Source organism: Ostrinia furnacalis, unplaced genomic scaffold (genome assembly GCF_004193835.3).
Source record: "Ostrinia furnacalis isolate ACB-3 unplaced genomic scaffold, ASM419383v2 OfSCF3961, whole genome shotgun sequence".
Lineage (NCBI taxonomy): Eukaryota > Metazoa > Arthropoda > Insecta > Lepidoptera > Crambidae > Ostrinia > Ostrinia furnacalis.
In genome coordinates this window covers 359,130-384,107 of record NW_021134200.1, presented here as the reverse complement: position 1 = coordinate 384,107, position 24,978 = coordinate 359,130, and the positions used below count along the sequence as shown (strand labels likewise).

General features: G+C 38.9%; 1 protein-coding gene across 1 annotated transcript in view; it reads left to right on the top strand.

The window, feature by feature from the left end:
- LOC114358487 (Down syndrome cell adhesion molecule-like protein Dscam2) overlaps positions 1–24,978 on the top strand; it is a 71,471-nt gene that overhangs the window by 2,080 nt on the left and 44,413 nt on the right. The window contains exons 3-16 of the mRNA XM_028312464.1: positions 49–140; positions 1,637–1,788; positions 3,183–3,273; positions 3,850–4,270; positions 5,476–5,611; positions 7,657–7,776; positions 8,713–8,889; positions 9,338–9,482; positions 11,512–11,660; positions 12,058–12,223; positions 16,615–16,751; positions 17,238–17,390; positions 17,853–17,943; positions 18,830–18,912. Coding sequence (XP_028168265.1) covers positions 49–140; positions 1,637–1,788; positions 3,183–3,273; positions 3,850–4,270; positions 5,476–5,611; positions 7,657–7,776; positions 8,713–8,889; positions 9,338–9,482; positions 11,512–11,660; positions 12,058–12,223; positions 16,615–16,751; positions 17,238–17,390; positions 17,853–17,943; positions 18,830–18,912 — 2,113 coding nt within the window. The remainder of the gene's footprint in view (positions 1–48; positions 141–1,636; positions 1,789–3,182; positions 3,274–3,849; positions 4,271–5,475; positions 5,612–7,656; positions 7,777–8,712; positions 8,890–9,337; positions 9,483–11,511; positions 11,661–12,057; positions 12,224–16,614; positions 16,752–17,237; positions 17,391–17,852; positions 17,944–18,829; positions 18,913–24,978) is intronic.

The following is a 24,978-nucleotide window of genomic DNA, read 5'->3' as shown; positions in this document are numbered from 1 at the left end:
GTATTCTAGAACGTATTCCAGACACATTAACGGTGTTTTTGGTTTCAGGTCAGCCTCCAATGTATAGTCAACGGGCCTCACCCGGCCAGATTCGTTTGGGAGAGAGATGGGCTGGTTATTTCGTCCAACACAGATTCTAGGTTTGAATTTTCGCATTGATTTCGGTTTGGCACAAATTTCGGACTAAATTTAAGTTGGTACATTATTCAGAATCAAGCACGTCACACAAGACTTTGTTGAACCTATAACAGAAGAGATTTATTTTAGAGTCGGCTCTCGTTTATAGTAGAGAGAAATAGAGCTGCAATTATTCCTGACGCTTTTGTTTCACTTAAAGTCTCAGAAGTTATTTAGGTATGTTACTGTTTTAATTAAAAAAAGGAAAATAACGGCGTAGGCCTTTGTTATAAAGAGACACTCAAAAGTCTAATAATATTTAAGCAACCTAATATCACGTACCTAATCAAAATGAGAACGTAAACCAACTACGCGTTATCTTTTAACTTTGACTAACTTTAACTTTGACTTTGTTAAATGAGTTGTTTATACTTATCAACAACTTGTCAACAAACGTTTTCAGTAGCACAGCCTGTCTAGAACCCATTTAGTCGTTCAAAACTTGATAATAATTAAAAAAGAACTAGGATTTCACGGTTCATTTGGTACCAGTGCTGTATGATCATTCCAGAACCGGGAAATCCCGGGATTTTTGGAACCGAAAACACAACTGAACTCACAACTATGAAATATAGAAATTCAATCAATTAAAGGCTTGAATCTAGCTTTGCCGGTTCTTTCGTAATACAAATCTAGGAATACTTATTAAGTTTTTGATTCTAATGCCCGTTCTCACCATTATTTTAACCATTCTGGGAGTGGGTAGTCAATGCGAAAAAACGCTCAACGGTTGGAACGTGCAGGTGTCAAAATGTCCATATGACCAGCTGTTAGTGTGGCAAAAAGTATGAACGTCAAAAAGTCCCAGTGTCAAAATGTACATTATTACCATGGTTACAATTGTTTAGTGACAAATGGTACACATCACAAAATACAAGTAGGTACAACATTAAGGTGTGATAGATAAAATGATCAACTGATATATTGTGCTCATGATTTAATTATTAATGAAATTAAACGTCAAAATGTACAATGTTCTTGTAGTCCAGTCAATAAAGATTTTTTGGACATTTTTACCTTGATGCATTTAAACACATGTTCACGTTCGCTATTATAAAATAAGACGCTTGTTCGAATAAACCCGAAGACATTTTAACTTCAGATCATTTTAACCATTGCTCATTTCGACGTTCATAATTTTTGCCACACTAACAGCCGGTCCGTATGGACATTTTGACACCTGCACATTCCAACCGTTTTTTTTTCGCATTGACTACCCACTCCCAGAATGATTTTAACCACCACAGATATTGTATTTCTATATCTGTGTTAACCACCCTAATATTTAAGTGACCCATATGGTAACACATAACAGGCATTTTGTTTTCATAGAGGGGTCACTTAAAAAATAAGGATTATTGGTGAAAATGGGCATAAGTCAGATATAAGGGTAAACCCTGGTCTTCCTAATATAAATAAATAAATAAATAAATAAATATAAATAAAGATTTTCTTCCAGATACGTGATCGGTCAAACTATGGCCCCCGACGGAGGTGTGGTGTCCCAACTCAACATGTCCCACGCTATGGTGGACGATGGGGGTCTATTCTCGTGCGTGGCCCACCACGGGGACACAGTGCTGGCACACCATGACAGAATTAATGTATATGGTAAGTTATTTTGGAATTTGTAAGGTAGTAAAATAGGCGCTGAGTGAAACTGGAATATTTTCTGACAAATACAGGCGAATTATACTAATTACCGCCTTCTCCAAATTCTCAAGCCCTTTTCAGGGCACCTTATAAGCGTAGTGCACATCGACTCATTGGGATCTTTTGTGCTTCCCTTTACCTTTATTCCCTCAACTGCAAAAAAATCTATCCATTAGTTGAATCAAGTGCTTGGGTGAGAGGAACCTAAGTCTTCTGGTGCCGGATAAGCCGACCCCAGGAGACCCATCCTAGTTCTTGCTAGCGCGTCGCATTCGCACAATACGTGTTCCATGGACTTTGAGGCCATAAGTGGCCCTGTAGTTATAAGACATACTCGTCCCAAATAAAGCTTACCCTACCACCACTTCAAGACAACATACAAAAACAGTGATGAGAAGAAGTGGCGGATGAAACTCAGTCTCCTTTGTCAATTTCTCGTCTTATTTAAATGTTATATTCCAACAAAAATATTATACACTCCTAATGTGCCTGCATATTCTACATTTCATTCCACTCGCTGCACTCAAAATGCGGTATTAATGTTTTCTGAATATCAGGTTAATTCAATAACATGTGAAACTTTACCCCTTTGAGGGAAATTTTACGAGCGAGCGGTGCCTGTGCAAATGCTTTGCTTAATGTTGTTTCAAAATCTGTTGTGCATTGTTCAAATAATTTGGTTTGGCAAATATGACGTGGTTATTTAATACAATGCTTTGACGGTAATATTTGATTGACGTTTGTTTCTTGTTTTATAAAAGTAATTTATTAATGCAAGTAGGGTTTTAAAAAGCACTTTTACACGTCCCAGTATTAACCCTACCACTGCTTCAGGACAATAAATGGGCCAGTGCTGAGAAGAAGCAGCACAAGGAACTCAGTCACTATGTATTAGGTACTTCTTTCACAAATCATTAATAGTCTCGCCAACCTCTTGCGCTAAGTTAAATTTTAATATGCTTGTGATACGAGTGGGTTCACCATAATATTTTATGATTAGAAATATTGCAGGCTTAAAACAATATGATTGCCTTATAAGAAATACGATTCCGAGGTTTGGAAGGCACGACGATTCTGAGCTTTGGCCGTCGGTCCGGTGAGCCAAGCAAAAAGCCTAATTGGTCCAAAAGAAATCAGAGTTGTTGGATTTTAAATCCCGTTACGGTACTCCCATTCACTCGATAATGTTTCACAGAATGTAAGTGATGGTTTCTGAGACTCTTTGATTGTGTTTCAAAATCGCGATGTAAAATGGAACATCGCGCCACATTTTGATCGCCGTCGGAACTAAATTGGCTATTTTGTAAGATATTGATAAGTGCGATCAATACAATATAATATTTTTGTTACAGGTCCGCCTTATATTAGAACGCTGCCGCCTTTTAAAGTTCAAAGTGGTCAAAGTGTAACATTAAGATGTCCTTATTACGGTTACCCTGTAAGGTGAGTTACAATTTGTACTTTAAATACTTCTTGCGGGATTCGGACTTGAGACCATTGACTTTGTAGTCCCGTTCTAACCACAACTCGACCTCTAGTTCAAGATCTTCTGGCAAAAGTTTTCAAATAAATCTTAGATAGTATTGAAGTCTTTACGAATTTTCATTTGAGAAACTGATAAGTAATAAAGTTGTGTTGAATATAAATTTGAATTTATAGAATTAGATATCCATTATCCTGCTTTCGCCTCCGAGATTTATTTTACCATGTAGTACCCCTGTACGACAAGCCAATCCGCACACAATATTCAGCGCAGTAGTAGTAAAAAACAAAAGAGCGGGCAACCCCACCCCTACCACGCTGTGGGCTCGGTGTCCGAGCGGTCTCATTCCTTNCACTTGGTAAGTTCGTTTGATCATCTAAATATTTCAGATGAAAACTAAGTCCAAACTTAGTCTTGAGATCTTATAACAAAGATATAAAGTCACGCAAAAGTCGACCCTACTCCAATAAAGATACAAGCGAATTCATCAAAGTTCAGACTTCACTTTCCACACAATTCTAATGCTTATCTTTCAGAGAAATAACATGGGAGTACAAAGGTAAAGAAATAAGCGCCGAATTGACAACCCAATCCAGTCGTTTTAAGCGTTTCGTCAAAAACACGGAGAGCATAGAGATATTTGGTCGAAAGCCCAAGTTAAGAACGAAGAGGGACTTAGCTACAGTGACTAATGATGGGGTTTTGAATATAAATAAGGTCACTAAAAGTGACAATGGGGCATCTTACGCGTGTATAGTAAGGAGTCCTACAGGAGAGATGGCTAAGAGATCGTTTGAGCTACATGTGGTTGAACCACCTCAGCTAGAAGAAATATTGCTGGCTCAGGATCTGCAAGAAGGTCAGATAGTCCAAATACATTGTAACTTGAAGAGTGGGGACTCGCCTGTGTACTATTCTTGGCTGAAAGATGGGAAGAAGATTCCTACGCATCTAAAGGTGAGTCCAAAAGTTAGTCTTTTATGGTGGAATTACGATTTTACTCACTTCATTTAATTTCAAAACACTGTACCTACCTGTACAGCCTATCTCATATTTTTCTTATTAATAAAATTACGGGTTCAATGAAAGAAAATTTTCCCGAATCTTAGTGCACAAATCAGGAGTGAGTTCACCACCATAGGTCCAAGTAAGTACATTTCAGGTCCAAACCATCCAGACACAGTAAAATATCGTCTCACTGAAGTGCCTAATTACGCACTGTAGGTTATGTGATCCGAATCTGAGAAATAACATCCTTAGGTTTTTTGGGTAGTTACACTGAATCTGGCCCTGGTCAAACAAGAGTGATGGCAATGAGAATGAGTGAAAGGTGGGAATAGTCCTGTTTTTCGCATCCGAACAGCTTAAATGGTCGCTTGGATTATAAATAAGTTCCGAAATAAATGACTTTCTAATTAAAAACGCAATATTCCGACGCATTAGTCCTCAGGAATCCTCTTAGGACATACCCTCGAGCTATTTGCTTTGTTTCGCCCAGAAAGTCCGCGAACCTCAAAACTTTTGTTAGAACCGATGAAATTTGCATAAATTAAAATTAAACACAAGTTGTTTGTTGTAATTATATCCTTAAACCAATTTTGGGAACTCTCGTTTGCATAATCCGCAGATTAGATGTTATTTCATTATTAACGCTTCAAATGCTTCATAATTTTGCCGCCATTCAAGGATGGAAGTCCCTGTTTCATCAAGGATGAAAGTCCCCGTTTCAGCGGGGGAAGTCTTAAAATTAATCTGGCTGTGACGTCATCTTTAATTATGTTGACATTGGCGCTGTTATCTTTTTATCCGAATGCAAAAGGGATGGCTTAGGTTATGAATTATTTTTGACAACGATATTTTAAATGTAATAAATCGGTACCTGCCACTATGTATTTTCTGACAATTACTTACATGCTTAACTTTCATACTTAACAAAGCACTAAGTAATAAAAGGGCAATTTTTCGACGCTTTCTCACATATAGAGTTAGCGTCAAATAGTTCTTGACACCTAAAGTAGCCAATAAGTTCGAACACACGTCTTTATTACAACTGAAATAAGATTGTGTTATCAACTTTTTGGTCACTTTTGGTGTCACGAACAAAATATAATATATTTGATACTGAAATAGAACTCCATTTAAAACGTAATTGCAATTTTCAGATCGTAGAGCGAAGCATGGAGGTTTTCAGCGTGCTCATAATAAAGAACGTGTCTTTGGACCACTGTGGAACTTACACATGTGTGGCGGCCAACCACGTCGCCAAAGTGAATCGGACCGTCAATCTGTATATAAAAGGTATGTTTTTCTTCATCACGTTACTTACGCCCGTATTCACAAACCATGCTTGCTTCGTGAAGCAACAAATAGAACGCACAGCGTTGAATAGAGCTCTGTGATTGGTTCGTGTGTCACCCTGTGCGTCCATCCGCACTGTGAGGTAGTAAGCGTTGGTCAGCTACACAGGAATTGCAACCAAGAATAAGTATTCTCCTTTTTCGTGAAACTTAAAAAATGTATTAATTTCAAACCTTTCAAAATATCGTAACTTCAGTGTTTTCTAAGGAAGTAAACGAAGTTAATGGTGATTGAAAACTGTGAAATTTGTTCGTTCCTGAGAGCAGTAAAGTTCGATCGAATCAAGACTGCTGATATAGTAAAAGCTGTTTTTCCTTTCTTCGAATAAAAACTTATGTGGCAGCGAATCACGTAGCTTAAGTTGAGGGCACACAGAGAGTTTAAGGGTTGCTTGATAGGATTGAAAAATATTTTTAATTTTTTGTCACTCTGTAGCAACCGAAATAATTTTGCTCATAATGAAAGCTCATTATCCTTTTAATTCCACTTCCACGTCATAAAAGGGAACATAAAAGAGATGCGAACATCTGGCCTACCTTTCTACTCTCAATACTCAATTCTTTATTGCATTTCATAGTATAGATACTCTAACTTAGGTATGATTATAAATAAATAAATAAATCTGTATGCCAAACGCTCTATTTGCCTTTGTAAATTTAAACAGTATGGTGTTCTGGCAGTAGACACTAAATACACACACAATATGCACAAAGCATACAGGTAACTACTAAATATAATATTTTTGTTAAAATGTTATTTTAAAATAATTCTAACTGGACTTTGATATGGTGAAATCAATCTGTCTAAGTATTTTTTTAACAATAGTAGAAGGTAATTTTACCACTGTTTGGCTGTGGTCACAGGGGTGAAAATAGAAATTAAACTTCAGAAATCCAACCCTTTCGCTCGCCGTGTGCCACCATCGTAATGACCGTGCCGTTAACAACTACATAAAAGGTAATATCGCCTTGGATCTGCAAAATCACTGCTCTTGTGTGTTTTTCCATTTCATTCCATCTGCGTTTGTAGTGTATTGAAAATAATGTGTTAAGGTTTTCGAAGAAAGCAAACGTTGTGTAGAAGAACGAGTAACAAAGAAAGTTGTTACTCATTTTTCTAAGAAAAGGATACTGTTATCAATTTCCTTGGAAAACGTTCATAATTAAAATTAATCAACTTTATTAATTTCTCTCTAGCGAGAGAAATTACATGAGCAATTATAATTTTTAGTTACGTCACAAATTGTTAGTGAAAATTTCAAGGTTCTATCGTACGGATCATGTTATTTACATGCAATGCTCAATTTGTAGGTTGTTTAAATAAGTATAGACGACAGCAAATAAAGCTAAATACTATGGCATCTTATGTCCTCGTAATAGGTGCTGTTTTCCAACAAAAATGTATGGTCTGATGTGCTGTTGACTTTACTTCATTCAGCTAAGTTGTGTACCAACCGGCCAATCTGGAAAGCATTAAGAGAGGCCTATATTCAGCGTTGGACGTCCAGTGGTTAAATTGATGATGATATTAGCGACTTAAAGTGATTGGTTTAAGCTTTCGGTGTCATCATCATCATAGCCAGCTATAGGACGTCCACTGCTGAACATCATCATCATCATTATTACAGCCATAGGACGTCCACTGCTGAACATAGGCCTCCCCCAATGCTTTCCATGTTGATCGATTGGTAGCGGTCTGCGTCTATCGCTTCCCTGCTACTTATGATGTCGTCGGTCCACCTTGTGGGTGGACGTCTCACGCTGCATTTTTCGGAACGCGGCCTCCATTCCAGAACCTTGCTGCCCCATCGGCCGTCGGTTCTGCGTACTATGTGCCCTGTTGAACATACGCAATGATTTCTACAATGGCCGGTTGGTAGCGGCCTGCATCCAGCTCCTCCCTGCTACCTTTATGAGGTCGTCGGTCCACCTTCGGTTTTCGCTGTGTTCTTTGCTGATTTAATTGATGTTTCTATGTTTGTACAGTTGCACCCAAATGGAGTGAAGAGCCTCAGAACGCATCTTTGTTGTTAGGACGAAGTGGGTACATATCGTGTAGTGCGAGCGGCTACCCACAGCCCCAGACACATTGGCTGAAGAGGGATAGTAAGAAAAGTCTAATATTTTAAACTTTCACGATGCATTTGTTTTACTTCATTTTCACTAAAACGGGATTTGGCAACACATAAACACTTTTAAAAACGTTTTTACGTTCCCAACGTTTCGACTCAGTAGCACGAGTCGTAGTGATTAAAAAAAAATCTTGGTCGTGGACAGACTGAAGAAATGCGGCGTCGTCTGCTAGGGCGCGAAGAATTTTCTTCACCCACCCGCATTTCCAAATCCCGTTTTAGTGAAAATTAAGAATGTCATTTTAGCTTTAAAAAACCTTTTTGAAAACAAGCTTTTAAGAATATGCTCGAAAAATAATAAAATAAACGAGGTTCACTTTCCATCTCCATCATTAGATCAAATCCATGTCATCACAATTTGCATTATCACGCTTTACCCATGCATGCATTTCAGCTTAATAGAAAACTGATTGGTTCACATCACAACACACATCTCTCTCCGCTTTGCTTGAAACCTTTGGTTTTCACCAAGGCGGAGCGGAGAGCGGAGAAATTTTTTGAACAACCAATCAGATGTCATTCAGATTTAATAAACTTGACAAAATAAAATCTGATTGGTTATTCAAAACACTTCTACGCTCCGTTCCGCCTTGGTGAAAACCGGGCCTTATGGTGTTTTTAATATCGTGGATTTCATCATCGCGTGATACCCGCAAGTGTCCTTTCCATACAAGTATTTATTGTAATGCATGGAATACGCAGTGAGACGTGCGGTTAGTGAAAATACTTGTATGAAAAGATCACACGAAGGGTATTACGCATGCGTAAATCCCGCGTCCATGAAGAAATCCGCGCGATATTAAAAACAGCGTAATCATGATCATATTCATTCATAACACACATTTTTCTTCCAATATAGTCAACTTGTGGGGAATCAGACTAGCTACTTTCCTGTATTATTTCCCCCTAGTTGTGTCGGACGCCTGGAGACCAGTGCTAGAAGTGGCTGGAGGAGGGGTCCTCAGTCTGTCCAATGGGTCTCTGATCTTCGACTCGGTGGCTTTGTCTGACGCTGGACTGTACACTTGTCACGTGGAGAATGGGGTCGGAGAAGCCTTGAGCAAGACCGTTTGGATCTCAGTCAATAGTAAGTAAAGGATCATTGGGTGCTTCTTTAAATGTTGATAAGAAACAGTCACTCTCATGCACGTTTTCACCATCAATTCCTAATTTTTAAACGAGTCCTATGGTGACACATGGATTTATTTTAAACGGACATAATATGTCGGTCATCAGGACCCACCAATCAATTTATGTAATGGATTTTATATTTAAACTGAAGCTGTAAAGCTCAAATTGGAGTTGTAAGTGAACTGCTGGCGATTTTTTTTTTGTTTTTGACCTGTTTTTTTTTACGAATTTGTTTAAATGGTGGAAGAATCGCAAGCGTGATTTGGCATTATTGGAGGATCTGTCGTTAGAGAAATCTTTGAGTTTAACTATTCGCTCACTACGCATACAAAGCAAAGCAAAAGTGTCTAAGTTAGTTCATCATTCATTAGATCCATCTTTACCAAACAAGCAACCTCTTCCAGAACCGGTCACCTTCGACCACGTATCAAGGAACGTCACCGCTAAGCTGGGCCAGCACGTGACGATAGAATGTCACGCCAAAGGAGACGACCCCATCAGGATCATGTGGACGAAGAACACGAAACCTATCAACCCGTTGACTCAGAGGTATGTACAGTACTTCTCAAAAGAAATTGAAAATTTTAGGCTGAGTTGCACCACCTATGGTAACCGGTATTTTTCGTATGGAGTTAGACAGGTTTTTGAAGTTTGTTAAAGCTAAAGTTAGGTAGTGGAACTCAGTCTTAGTAACTAAGTTACCAATATCTATGTTCCTGTGGTATAAGTTCCTTAATTACAAAGTGTAGTAATTAATGTTATGGAAACTCAGACAGTTTAACATCTGTTTGAGTCTATTTTCATCATCATAATGCATTTATATTATTATCAGTTTTTATTGCCAAAGACTGTAGTTGATTTTAGTTGAGTAGATTGGTAGACCTAGTGTGGGCAGGCCCCCCGCCAGGTGGACCGACGATCTAGTGAGGGTCGCGGGAGGTGCCTAGATGTGGGCGGCGCAGGATCAATCGTAGTGGAAATCTTTGGGGGAGGCCAACGCCTCCAAAAGTCCAGCAGTAGACGTCGTTTGGCTGAAAGGAAAACGAACGATAATTGATTTTGTACAACAAGGTTATCCTAAGTTTCAAGTTAATAGTTTAACTAGCTGTTTTTATGTAGGTATGTGTTCTATGATAAGAGGTAGAGTAGGCGCACACCGTTGATTTTTCATCGGCCGATAGTTTAGTCGGGCTGTTGATCAGTNAACAGCCAAAATTGCAACGCTACATGCTTTGATAGCAACTCGCACTCGCTCGCATACTGTCTACGATGCGTTTAAAGTCAACTCGGTATACGAGATCGTAAAGTCATTCTGACAGAGTTAACAAACTCACACTAAGCACTCAGTATGGGCATGTATGGGAGTGCGCACACTACGCCGATTCGATTTGGCCGATTCTTCATACAAGTTAAAATCGGGCACAACTATCGGCCAACTAAAAATCAACGGTGTGCGCCTACTCGTAAGAAGAAAGAACGTTTGAGAACTTATGTTCTACATACTTTGTAGAAGTTATGAAAACTTTACAGACGGGTGAGATTCTCAGACGTCCACAGAATAGAGGTGTTATAAAGTTTCCCCTATTTCAAAATAACTCTCAAGATTCAATTTTAGTCGGAGATTGTCTCCTTCTCCTCCTTGATTGGTTAAAATATTGAAATTCAGCCAATTAATGTGCATACTTGACATTGAATTGAGTTTTGAGCTTCGATCTGTTTCACTTAGGCCCGAATGCCCGATTCGACCAATCTTTTATCCGATAATTATTACTCTTGTTATAACTGGCACATTGACAGTTTCAGTATGGGAATTGTCAAAATGTCGAATAACTGACGATTTATTCAGAAATTAATATTAAGGTACTCTTGTTTGGTCGTATCCTCCTTTAGGTGTGCAATGTGCAACCTTGATTTGCATCTTTGTAAAATAAAATCATTAAAATAATATGAGCACAGATATGAGGTAGAATTTAGGCAAAAGTCTACGTAATTAGAGGTTTCGGTTCAATACCCAGATAATATTTTAAAATCTTTTTTGTGTGCCTATTTTGCTTAGAACAGGTGGTAAAAATGACAAGATTATTAATTTATAGCTTTTCGCCCGCGGCTTCGCCCGCGTGGAATTTTGTCTGTCACAGAAAAACTTTATCGCGCGCGTCCCTGTTTCAAAAACCGGGATAAAAACTATCCTATGTTCTTTCCCGGGACTCATACTATCTCTATGCCAAATTTCATCAAAATCGGTTGCGAGGTTTAAGCGGGAAAGCGTAACAGACAGACAGACAGACAGACAGACAGACAGACAGACAGACAGACAGACAGAGTTACTTTCGCATTTATAATATTAGTTGGGATAATATTAGTTGGGATTGAAGTAGTAATTTATTCTATTACTGTCAAGTCGTCCACCCACCGACGACCTGATAAAGGTAGCAGGAAGGCGCTGGATGCAGGCCATTCCAACCGTGCGATGTGGAAGTCATTGGGGGAGGCCTATGTTCAGCAGTGAACGTCCTATGGCTGAAATGATGATGATGATGACTGTCAAGTGCCTGATGACATCGTTTTTATCCTGTAGGATAAAGATATCAGAAGCGAAGACTGACGACGGCCTAACCAGCATTCTGGAGCTGATGCAGACGGAGACGAGCGATGGAGCCTTGTACCAGTGCAGAGCTGGCAACCCATTTGGAGCTGACGTGTTCAGCGTCCACCTTACTATTTTGGGTGAGCTGTTTTTATAATGATTTGGAAAGGATAAGTGGATAGGCCAAGTCCTTAATTTGGCTCTGGTTTTGAGAAGTTCGTATTCCTGCAAGGGAAACCTGATGATGATAGTTCGACAAGTTATGGATCACTCATAATGACATAGATTTTAAAAATAAACTGGAAAGCACTGAAAATATTAAAAAAAAAACTAAAAGTGACATAAAGGAAACTGTATGTAGATGCAGTGAACACTTGAACAGCTTTCGAATTTGTCGTTCGTTGATTGATTTGATCTTCTAAATTTTTTATCTCTACCATAAATGTCGTTATAATGCCAGAAAAATCAAAGTAAACGTTAGTTTTTTAACCGTTCTACAAATAACTTCTATAAACTCAACCATAAGGTCTCTTCTAGAACCACCATCACCCCCAACGGACTTATCCGTGGACTCCATCAAGAGCCGATGGGTGAAGCTCTCCTGGCGCGACATGGCTCGCTCCTTGGCGCAGTTCTACAGCCTTCAGATCACCAACAGCCAGCGGCTGGCCTGGTCGAGTGCCAGGACTATCAATGTCACCAGGTAAATAGACTATAAGTCAAGGGTAGAAGTATCACTATCCCACAGAAGTAAACCATCCGTGGACTCCATGAAAAGTCGATGGGTGAAGCTCTCCTGGCGCGACATGACTCGTTCCCTGGCGCAGTTCTATAGCCTTCAGATCACTAACAGCCAGCGGCTGGCCTGATCGAGTGCCAGGACTATCAATGTCACATCACAAGGTAGGAAAATAAACTTTAAATTAAAGATAGAAGTATCACTCTCATGCTAGTATAATGCTTAAGTACTGAGTGGGTACTTTAGATGATCACTCACTAGAAGTCAGAGATTAGCGTAGTCGAGAGAGCCAGAACCATAAATTATTTTAGGTAGGCAATTTCATATAAAGTTATAGCAGTCATAGTTACTTGAATTATATGTACCTAGTCATTTCCACAAATTTTTTAGTGAGGATTGAAAGTTTTTAGTTTTGACACCCGAAATATGTATATTCCATCAGTGACAATATTGTTACGATCTTCAACTTTATGCCATTGTCTTTAGATTGAAAATCTATGGAGAATTTCCAGCTTGTTTGACTGTTAAAGGGTAATAATAAACTTGGTCTGGCAAAAACTCTGCGGATAGTAACAGTTGGTGTCCTGGACGTCTGCCAGGAGTTCACGTCAGCACGTTGGATTAATTGGTTTTGTTTCCGGGTGTTTTTAGTTTTGTGGCTAATATATTTACGAAACGGATGGTTTTTAACGAATAGGTTAATGGTATACAACACTACAATATTCCCGATAACATTTCCAAGAAACTAAAATGTTTACGTTGGAAGGAATCCAACTATAGTGACCTCTAAAATTTTGGAATCGGCAGTCCGATGCTGACACTGTTAAGCTCACCTTGTTACCTCTTTTGGTCCTAAACATAAGGGAATTATTGTCCGAAGATCCAACTCTAAAGGTATGGTTTTAAGCCTATATGCTTTAGAACACCATGGGGCATCTTCTGTGCCAAAACTCATCACATACCTCTTCTGGTGAATTAGTTATGTAAAGTAATTCCACTCATTATACAGGGTGGAAACGATAAGTGATCTCACTCGATTATATCTAAACTATACACAAGGTATCGAGAAACTGGTTACTGATCCTAAAAGTCACGAGCTCTTTTAAACGGTATACTTTACAGAATAAATTGGATCTATCTGAAAATTCAGTGTTGACGGCATATTATAAAAAGTTTTTGGCCAATCACTACACTGCATGATTTACTATCAAATATTAACTTTAGACTGGATCTATAAACCAACTATCACGTTTCCCCCCAATAGATTAGATTCCAGACTTCCTGGAATCGATACCGTTTAATTTCGGGATCGTGCGAAATATAGGGTATCTAATATAGGGTGGGTTGTAATTATTGGCAAAGGGATTATCGTCTTGCCATCAAAATATTGGCTTCCCTTAAGACGCGCTCTCATAATATATCGTCGACTGTGTTATAATGGTGAGTAGTATACATCTTAAATTTTTTAGAACTGCTTGGAATTCACTGTTTGCAATACTTGCCCTAAGAAATATGTCGTGTATTTTTAGGATTAATAGTAAATACTTACTAGTCATGTAAAAGTAGAAACAAGGTCTCCTCAACTCGACTGACAAGCGTGTGGAGTAAAGAATACTCGTAAATCTTGTACTCTTCCATTGTATGTTTTATGTGATACTTCTGTCTTGTTTGCTTTTTCTTTTATTTACCTCTTTTGTCTTTGGTGATGTCCATTGCAATAAATGTTTCTTTCTTTCTTTTTAAATCCCTAAAAAGGATTTCATGCTGATACAGGTACGTCGTACCCTAAATGGCATCTACACTTAACATTCGATGAGATTACGTCATAGCAGATTTTCCTTATATCTCAAGTATATGAAATGCTACAGTGTGTACTCATCTTTACGAAAAAGCCAGATTCATACAACACGTGTCGTCTCGTAGGTATGTTATTTTAACAACATATTCTTATATACGAAACCTGAAAACTTTTTCAGAGTCAGTAATAGAGTTGATAGATGGAAACATTGAATTTCGGATAGATCCAGTTTATTCTGTAACCTATTTATTGATACTAAGTTGATAGAGCTCGCGAAGCACTTTCAGGAATCAGTTTTTTGATATTATCTTGTATAGTTTAGAAATAATCCAGTGAGGACACTTATTGTTATTTATACCGTAGGTATTTGGATCTACCCACGAATTCACATTCTACACATATTTACTGCCTTTAAATAGGTATAAATCAATTGTTGCTTACTTCTTACAAAACAACGTTGTATTCCATCCATAATAGCATGCTCATCAAAACCTTTCAAGTCATAATGTAGCTTTTATTATGTCGAATAAAGAAGGCTGGTCTTCTACTGAATAATAAGCAAATTTTCTTGGAAAACGTATTAGTATTCATGAAAAATCCATTGAAAACTTCTTGATGGGTTATCGATTGCTTTGTAGCGCGTGTTTGACGTTTTTTAAAATAGCATCATATACCTACATGTGGTATACAAGAATGTGGCGTTAAATTTATTAAAATTTACATACTTACTTACCCAGCAAACGCGGCACTACTAATCGCTCCAACAGTTTACCTAATGAGGGAAGTAATGTAATAGGTCGGTACGATTTAGGATCTTCGGGCGGTTTGTCACCTCCCTTTGGTATAATTTTAATAAATCCGCGACGCCATATACTCGGAAACACGCCCTCCGAGATACAACGAGTGAAAACATTAAGAATATCCGTTCCGGCTGTTTTACACGCTGCTTTAATCATTTTATTTGATATTTTATCTTCGCCCGATGCTTTGTTTAAGGGTAAACTATTTACTATATCGTAAAACTCATCAAGGCTAGGAATAGAAGACACAGGCGACTCAGGCAGCACCGCAATAGCATTTCTGACGTCCCGATGATAATCGTTATCGTCAGCCACACTATCGTCGGGTATAAGCGCGTTAAGAAGAGCACCTGTTGTTTCCTCTACACCCACCGTATGAGTGTTGTTAATTTTTATGTTAGAAATATAAGCAATATCTAATTTACGGTTAGCTTTGAATTCATGATATATCGGAGACCACGGACCCTCTTTTTCTAATCTCTCGACTGTTTTCCGCAGTAACACGCCCTTGGCTTTAGTTACAGCAGCTCGATAATGGGACCTGGCAACCCTCAAAGAAATAACGACGCGCCCGGTTCGCGTCCCGTTAGCTAGCTTTCGTATCCGCGAGAGGGGCGGCGCCCTGTGCGAGGTTTATCGAGTGTTAGTCTGGATACTTATAACTAGGGGGGTAGGATGTGGTCCAATTAGCTCGAGCCAGAGACCGAAGCCTCAATAGTGAGCGCGACCACTGGGGAAAGGCGTTGGACCTACGGGGCGAGGGGGTGTGAAGTTCAGGAAGGGTGGCAGCAGGATTGCTACCGCAGGTTCGGGATGAGTATCTCATGCACTACTCGGTAAGGACGAGAACCGGTTGGCTATCAACGATAGAACGTCTCGACACGACGCTTTATGGCAAGCCGCGGATTAATGACGAGGTATCGGATCAAGCCAAAGTCGAACAGTTAGGGTTAGTAAGGAACAATGTGGATAGCTATTCGCTAGGGACTCTTTGCAATGCAGCCGAGGGAATGATAGACGCGCGCGCGAACGTCTGGCTGTTACAATGGCTCCCGAGCGAATGCTAGGCGCCCGCGGTCGCCGCCGTCTCATATATTAGCTCGGTCCGTGCGGTGTGCGGCCGCGCAGCCGTAGGGTTGTCAAAATCTCCGCGCTGGGTGCTAGGGCTGTCGATGCGTCGCGGGGCGCGTCACAAGTCAGTCGCGTAGAGCTGAGGCTGAGTAGAATAAGATCACAGTCAGTGGTCTGACCACTCCCACTCTTCCTGTGGATGTTGTAAAAGGTGACTTAGGAACAAATATGCGAACATCAGGCCTCCCCAACCCATTTGGCTAGGGTGAGAAGACGCAGCCCAAATCCTTCACTTGCTTCTTATAAATTGAAAAAACCTACTCCTTCAGGGGAGACTAAATTCTCTTCAATTCAATTAGGTTCACAAAAAACGTATTTTGAATTTGAAAATGATAATGATGATGCCCTGTTTCCTTAATGTCGTACTTCGATCTTGATGCTTACGGGACTATTCCCACCTCTCGTTCCCACCGCTGCAACGTCTGTGTAGCCAGGATCTACAGCTTGACCGCCACAAAAACCCAACCAATGAAGGTCAGGTTTGTCCCGGGGGAAAGTTAAACTGTCATTGGACCCGCAACAAAATGTTCTCTTGATGCTTCTAAGCGATGGTGTTTTTGTTCAAAATAACAATGTTACTTCACACTACATTTCTCAGCAAGGCTTCATAAGCTTTCCTTTCACAGGCTAGACGACATCCGCCACTCCATCGAGATCGAAGACCTCCAGCCTGCCACAGGTTACACCGCGAGGGTCGCCGGAGGGAACCAGGCGGACCTCAGTCACTACTCCACGCCCGTCAGGTTCACCACCACTGAGGAGGGTAAGCGTTCCGGGACTATTCCCACCTCTCATTCCCACCGCTGCAACTCCTGTGTAGCCAGGATCTACAGCTTGACCGCCAATAAAAACCCAGCCAAGGTCAAGCTTGTCCCAGGGAAAGTTAAACTGTCACTGGACTCGTAACGAAATTAATCAGAAGAACATAAGAGGAGTTCGAAGTAAGACGAAGTGTATTGGTAAAAGAGTTATATCCTCTCGATTTAAGTCTTCGAGTTCGATTCTTAGGACAAATTGAAAATTATGTATCTTTGTTCTTGAAATGCCCTTGTGATTTCTGTACTAATGTCAGCGTGGTCGTGGTTGACGACCACTCTGACAAGAGTGTCCGACTAAGAAGAAGAATAGTTGCCGAGGGTCTTCTTATAAACATATACTTGCCCCAAACACAGTTCACTACACTGATCTTCTGAAACCTTAATTGTACTACAATAAAGATGTTATTATTACCCTGTCCATTTTATCACAGCCCCATCATCACCACCTCTCGGGGTGCAACTGGAACAAACGGACTCCCCAGGGGAGCTCAGGGTGAAGTGGCTACCTCCGCCTGCCGATGCTCACAATGGCCTCATCATAGGGTATAGGGTGAAGGCTGTTCCTCAACTCAATGGGATGATAGGTAAGAGACAAATAGCGATAGTTGTTCCATTTGTGCCGATTTAAACTAACTTGAAAGGAACAGGCTCTTTGTTCCACTGAACCTTTGTATTTTTCAGATGTGTGGGTAATAAATAACAAAGAATAATAAATCGGTAGACTGATTTTTGCAGGAAAAGCATGGATGTGAAAATGCTTAATATTCACTAACCACCATTTTAATTATTTTACTCGTACAGTACAATCCTAGATTTGTCTTGAATAAACGGTATTATAATATTTTGATGTTCTTTAGAATGAACTTTGAAGAACTTAAGTTTATTTTTTCGATAAACGAAAATCTGTCCAAACGAAAATGCTCCATAAAAAGTTCCATTTAAATTAGAAAAAAATGTCGTCCCCCAAATTTTATAACTCCGGTAGTTACTTATCTCGGATATTTTACGAGCACACTTTTATGTCTAACTCGAATTATTTCTTGCAGAGACCGAAGAAGCCAGCGATAAGACCATAAAAACTGCCTCTTTATACTCCAAGCAGGAGACAGTTATTACGGGATTACTTAAAGGCGTGAGGTAAGTAATTTTGTGTCACTTTCCTTTCTTTGAAAAGATTAATTACACAGGCGAGCAAAAATATGCAATCACCTCATTCGTTTCGAGTGATCTTTGGAACTAAATGACTGTAAATATTAAATTAGAAATGGTACCAGCTTAAAGGTTATATGTAACCTTTAACTTGATACCATACATACTAGATAATCATCGAGTTCATCAGATCGCTGGGAACGAAACACAAGAGGATGATTCCATACTTTTGCTAATAAGTAAAGTAGTAGGAAATATCCATGCATCGACTTCAATATTTTGAGATCCAGAGAAAAACAGTTGTGTGACAGAACTGACAGACCAACCAAGCGGGCGATGAGCCGAAAGCTATAATTTCATAAATAATAATTTATTTAAATCGACTGTAATCCATTAAAAAAATATTTACTCTTCAAGTAGGTAGGTACAGCTTCACCGATTCGCAAAACTAAGTAACTTGCTTGATGTAAAAGCACACAGACTTAATCGTTACAAACTTACTATCACATTTGTAGACCTGTGGGCTCAGTGTTAGTTTACATCATGAATGAAAATGATGAAAATAAACAAAATAATGGTATGAAAATTTTAGTTTTTGAACGTTTCCCGCTAGGGGCGCTGTACAATCCGTCATACATTTATGTCATTTTTATGTAAATATAAACTTTATTGTAAACTCACACTTTGAGGAGGAGGCCTTTGTCCAGCAGTGGACGTCATTTGGCTGAAACGAACGAACGAACGAAACTCACACTAGGCCCTCAGGGGCAGCATTCAACGGGGCCAGTTCAGGACCGCATTCCATACCTTTGTTCCACGTCCAAAATCCAAACTCAATCGTAACAACTACTTAAGTATCACCTTTGTTGCCCAGGTACGCAGTATCCATAGCAGCGTTCAACGGGGCCGGCTCAGGGCCGTATTCGATTCCTTTGTTTCAAGACACCAGGGAAGGCGGTAAGTTTACCCAAGTTAAATCTGAAACTTTACCCTTTAGCGTACAAAGTGAAGGCGACCGATGTACGATTGTCAACCTTATTGACCGCTGTACGCTACGCAAGACGAGTGAAGATTGCTTGTAGCTGATTTACGAATGTCATCCTTGTTGACCAGATGTACCTACGCTGTAAACTGTCCCACCGAAACGGTTGCCGAAGGGTAGTCAAATAACATATGATGTCCCACACTCCTGGGCCACACACACTAGCAATAGTCCGAAGATTCACGCCATCGCGATGTGTGTAGCCCTGTAGCCGAATTCGCGTATAATTTGATGCTTTTTTGCATAGTCGCAAGAACATCGCTCCACTGTCGCTTGAATGATATCGCGGTGTATGTGTCCCAGGCGTAAGAGTCGCTTAGGCGGCCGTCGCGTCGGCAACTAAAAGTCGGTGGTCTGCGCCTAGGCTTACACTTAGCCGCAGACTACAAACTTTTTGTCGGCCGATAGTTGGGTCGGGCTGTTAATCAGTATTAGGTATGTATGTAAGTGCGCACATTGGATCGGCCGATTCTTCATACACATTAATAGAATCGGGCCCAACTATCGGCCGACAAAATCGCTGAAAGATAAATGTGTCGTGCGAATTTCATTTCTTTTCATAACATTTGCGCATACAATCGAATCCAGTCGCGTCAGTGTAAATGTACCTTTTTATGTTGACTTTTATTGGTATTCCCTTCTTCCTTAATGACTTTTTGAGGTAATAAATCACTGTAAATCATTTTTAAATGTGTTTTTCATACATAAAACATATTTTATTGAAATTCTTTCATGTACTGTTATGCCAGTAATTTTAATTGAGTACGAAATGGTTTGAATGTTATAATCTTCCGGGAACAATTTTATAACCTGCTCTTGTTTATGAATTTTGTTAAAAAAAGCTTTTAGTCTATTAAAATATTATATACAGCAAAAATTCCCAGAATGGAACCTTATCAATTTTGCTTTGACAAAAATGATGAATGGAATGTTATTGTTAAAATACTTCAAACAATATATAGGGAATTGTTAGAACAAAAGGATGTGTAATCTCGTTCCCGGAACACTTGACTAATAAATAAGTATTTGAGTAGGTAGTGCACCTAATTAATTCTAAATTAGAATAATAATTCTTCAAAATGTACATAAATTACATATTTTGACGTGCCATACTGAAAGTGAAAGTTTGACGCACATACAAGGTGAAAACGATAAGTGAGATCACCCTGTATAATTAATATTAAAAGTTCGCGTTTTAATATTAACTATACTTACTTGAATTATTATTAGCTTTTCATTGCAATATTGCCTAATAAATAAAGTTTTAAAAAGCGCCTTAAAAACAAAATGAAATGATCAGCAATATTTATCAATTTTGTTCTAAATGCATAAAATCGTAAGCCACCTCATTAAATTTTCCAACAAAGAAAAAGGTTTAATAAACTGACTTTAAAAGAGATCGCCTCATCGGACTCTTTGTTATCAATACTTTTTGTTGAACTTTCTTAACAAATATGTACAAATAGAACCGCCATTCAACCCTTGCTGAAATCTAAAAGGGCACGTTTAGTCCCAAGTTCCAAACTTCGCTTTGTTCGTGTAGATTAGAGGTTCCCAAAGTTTTTTCTCGTAGATAGAATGTTTACTGGTTTTACCCTCCGAAGCTGCTTATTTTCCATCTTTCCAAAGGTTGTCATAGCTGAGAAATAGTTTTATTTCTTATACAGTCAGCGTCTAATATATAATAGTTCGTGACACCAAAAGTGGCCAAAAAGTTGACCATATTCCAACGGCAACAAAACTAAATACGTGTTGCAAGCTTTTAACAACTTTAAGGCTGGGTTACACCATCTTATTTTGACTTTAACAAACGTCAAAAATCTGTCAAGCTCCATACAAAATAATCATACGCCGGTTATCGATATAGTTACGGTCAAATTAAGTTAGGTGGTGCAACTCAGCCTAAGTGTATTTGACGCTGACAGAACAGCTTATCTATGTCTCAATGTGACATTTGTTCACGGAAATCGCATTTTTAAAATGAAACTGGATAAAACTTCAAAAACCCTCACTTACAACTTGTAAACCCCCCTTTTTTATCACCACAAAACATAGACCTCCGTCTGCCATGAAACCCTGGGGCTTGGACAACTTTGGGAATCACTGCTTAGATGCAAATTTAGAGGGAAATGTTTTCCCTCTTTGTTGTGTCTGCGTGGCCTACATTTCCTTGCGATGACAAGGCGACTCTTGGCACATGGAAGTTTAGACCAAGATTTGAGTGTTGAAATATTTTTAGTTTTGAATGTGTCTTTTCTAGAAGGGATTGTGTGAAACTAAAATGACGTAACTTAAAATTCAGAAGTTTCTCATGCATTTGTAAGGTGAATTTTTCTGACATTTTCGTACCCCAGTTATAGATGACCCACGCTGAACTGTCCCGCCAAACTCAATGACAGGGGGGCGCTACCATCGTTCAACTATATGGTTTCCAACATGGCAAAAATCTGAACCAGCGATCCGGTATTGACGGTGGCGCCCCACTGTCAATGTCATCGACAGGACAGTCCAGTATTTTTGAACTATAATACGGAGGTTTGCGAGTGCAACTCAAATATTATTAAATCTGTATAGATCGAAAAAAGCTTGTTTTTCTCACCTATTACTCATAAGTACATAAATAACAAAATTACTGCTTTTTGTTTAAAATGTTTTTTTTTTCAATAATATACCTACATTTTTTTACTATGAGAAACCTTTTAAGCAAAGTTTTAAAGGAGCACAACTTAGTAAACTACTTGAGGTATCCAGTCATAAATCAGACGTAATTATTGGTGAAAATTGAATTATAAAATAAAATGGATTAATGGTGTCATTACGTCAGACACGGTTGTTAGTTGTAAAGTTTTTGTATGTGCTGCTTTACAATAATTTATCTATAACCTGAAGTGCTTTCAAAGTCTGTATATTATGTTATTATAATAAGGCAAAAAAAATATTAAGGCTATTCCTTTCAAACTAAAAAACGACTCTTTTGTTTTCTTCTGATTATCTTACGCTCATCTTAACAACAAAGTCTAAAATATCACCGTAATCCCCCTTTAAAATAAAAAGAAGTCTCAAATTCTCCTCGTAAAAAGGTGGGAAAGTAATTATAACAACAATAAGGAAGTAAGACAGTGTTAATGAAGACAATAAAGGTTCACGAGGCAACTTTGGGAAAAGTCTGAGTTTCTCTAATTTGTGAGTTGACGCAATTTGCAATTTTGAGAACATTTTGTGAAAGTGCAAAACGCTTTGCGTAACAGGACGACTTTAAGAGCAACAGAAATAAAGGCAGTAGACCTTCCGTTTATAGGGTAAGGTAATTTTGATAATTGTAGCGTTTTACTGCAATAATGCGCTAACTCATAGCCAATAACTCTCTCTATGCTGATATAAAATTAAAATACAAATTACAAAAATGCTTAAAGGGTTGCCCTTAAAAGACTTTACAAATCATAAAATCTTTTTTGCCTTACGAGTGCCTTTGAGACACATTTAAAGATAAAAAAGTCATTTTTGAAATGCTTCTGCTAAGCCCAAAAGTTAACTAGCAGAGAAAGCCTTGTCATTCAGCCCGCGACTTCATAGGCGTGGATCTCGTTTTACCCCCTTAGGGGTGGTTTCGGATATTCCTTTCTTACGTCATAACATCTACCTGCATGCCTTTCAGCCCGATCCGTCCAGTGGTTTGGGCTATGCGTAGTGTGCGTTGACAGATCATTATGTCAGTCAGTCACCTTTGAGTTTTTATTTATGTTGATCAAAGCAAGATAACTCTTTACTTTTCCACTGTGATATCAGGAAGTTGAAAAGATGCAAAGGCGAGGAACTTTTGTTTGCCCGTCTTGGAAATGTAAATGATACGGCTCATCCTGTTTGGTAAACTCCGTCGAGTTGGAAAGTAATTCATATTAAATTACTTGTTTATTACTTTTCGTATTCTTTACTCTCTTTTCTACAGAGCAGATGTTCATGTGAACTCTAAAGACAAGGGCTGCCACAATAGATCAAACCTGTAGGCCTAAGATGCGCGCTGCGATAAGCGGTTATCACGCCATTTTATCGATTTTGCCCATACATTTTGCCGTCGATAAAAGTTATCACGGCGCGCATCTTAGGCCTACTGGTCGAGCTTGCGCAAATGAAGGCCCAAAAACCAATAATAATAAATCAGAGCAGATGTTTCTACACATTCATATAATAAAAGGTTCTTGTCTGTCTGTAAGCGTTTCTAAATAGATATTAAATTGTACCGATTTTCCCTCACTGAAACAAACATTCATGACATCCATACTTCCTAGTATATCATCCTACCGGGAATATACATAGTTACTTAATTCATTATTAGGTTTTTTCCCTTTAACCTGAATGATCTGTCATTCTTTTTGGTTGAGAATTCGTTAAGTGTCAGCCAAAGGACGTCCACTGTTGGACAAAGGCTTTCCCAATGATTTCCACAACGACCGGTCCTGCGTTGCCTGCATCTAGATCCCAGGACCTTCACCAGATCGTCAGTCCAGCTAGTGGAAGGCCTGCCGACTAGTGCCCACACTGCATCTTCCGGTCCATGGTCGCAAATTTGCAAACAGATCCCTAAATGGAAAAATAGTCTTAGAAACACCTAAGCCATTTTAAAGACCTGCCCAACGAAACTCCACACGAAGGGGTACAAGATGAAAAAAAATTCATCCCCACTTTACATGTAGGGGCTCCCCTACATGTAAAGTGGGGATGATTTTTTTTGATTTTTGATGATAAACTCTAAAAAAATTGTTTTTTTCAAAATTTTATTTTACTGGTTTGTCGGCGTAAAATACACATACCTCCACAAAATTACAGCTCCTTAGTGCCAATAGTTTCCAAGCAAAACCTCGGACAGACAGACATATCGAAACTAAGTATCTACCTATAAGCGTTCCTTGTCAGGACTACGTAACCCTAAAAATATGGTTGAGTATTTAGGCAAAATTACAAGTATATTAAATACATAAGAAGACGCTATAAGGGCTTAAGATTAGATAATATTCATTAACCCCCAATTTACTTCGGGATAATAACAGAAATATGATATTTTAATTCCATACCACAATATCTTGCAAGACCCAATTACCTTAAAAGCAAGCTTTTGAACTGGCATCAAAATAAGACGATGATACTTAATCCAATGGAGTAAAGTCGGGATTCTACTGTACATAAGAAATAATGAGATTTAGGCTTTAAAATTACAAAACACACATGCGCCGTTGTATAATAAAGCAAGGAAAATATTAACTTGAGATAACGTAGTAAAGAGAATGATAATACGCGATTTTTCTTGGTAAAAGGCATGTTCTTGAGGCTTATATAATTTTTGAAATGAAAAGCTTTTTAAGCAGTGTTCATACTGTTAAAGTTTTGTGACACCAGGAGCTTTGTGGTTATTTCAAGCTTAATTTGATGATGATTAGCGCAGTAGTGGCACGTACCGGAAAACGCAGCGTGGGACGTCCACCCGCAAGGTGGACCGACGACCTCATAAAGGTAGCTGAAAGGCGCTGGATGCAGGCCGCTACCAACTGCGCGATATGGATATCATTGGGGGAGGCCTATGTTATGTTCAGCAGTGGACGTCCTGTGGCTGAAATGATGAGCGTAGTGGTTGAGTTGAGAACTCTGCCAGAGATTTGGGGTTTGATACATGCACAGTGCACCTTATTTTTTGCATGAACATTGTTAGCTCCAAAGTTTGATGGTGAAAAAAAAAATTCTTTTGCTACTAAAACGCGGGATATTTTTTTTAAGGATTCCATTAAAATTTATGAAAAATATCCCGCGTTTTAGTCTTCGTTTTTTCATGAATCAGATTTCAAAGCTTCCAATTTAAACTATCCCTTCATATTGGAAAAGTTTTATTTTAAATTGACATGGATAGTATTTTTATTTACATTGCTCTCGTGAATTTCGCTTTCATACAAATAGAGAAATATTCTGTGTTGAAAAAGGACCTATGCGGCTTT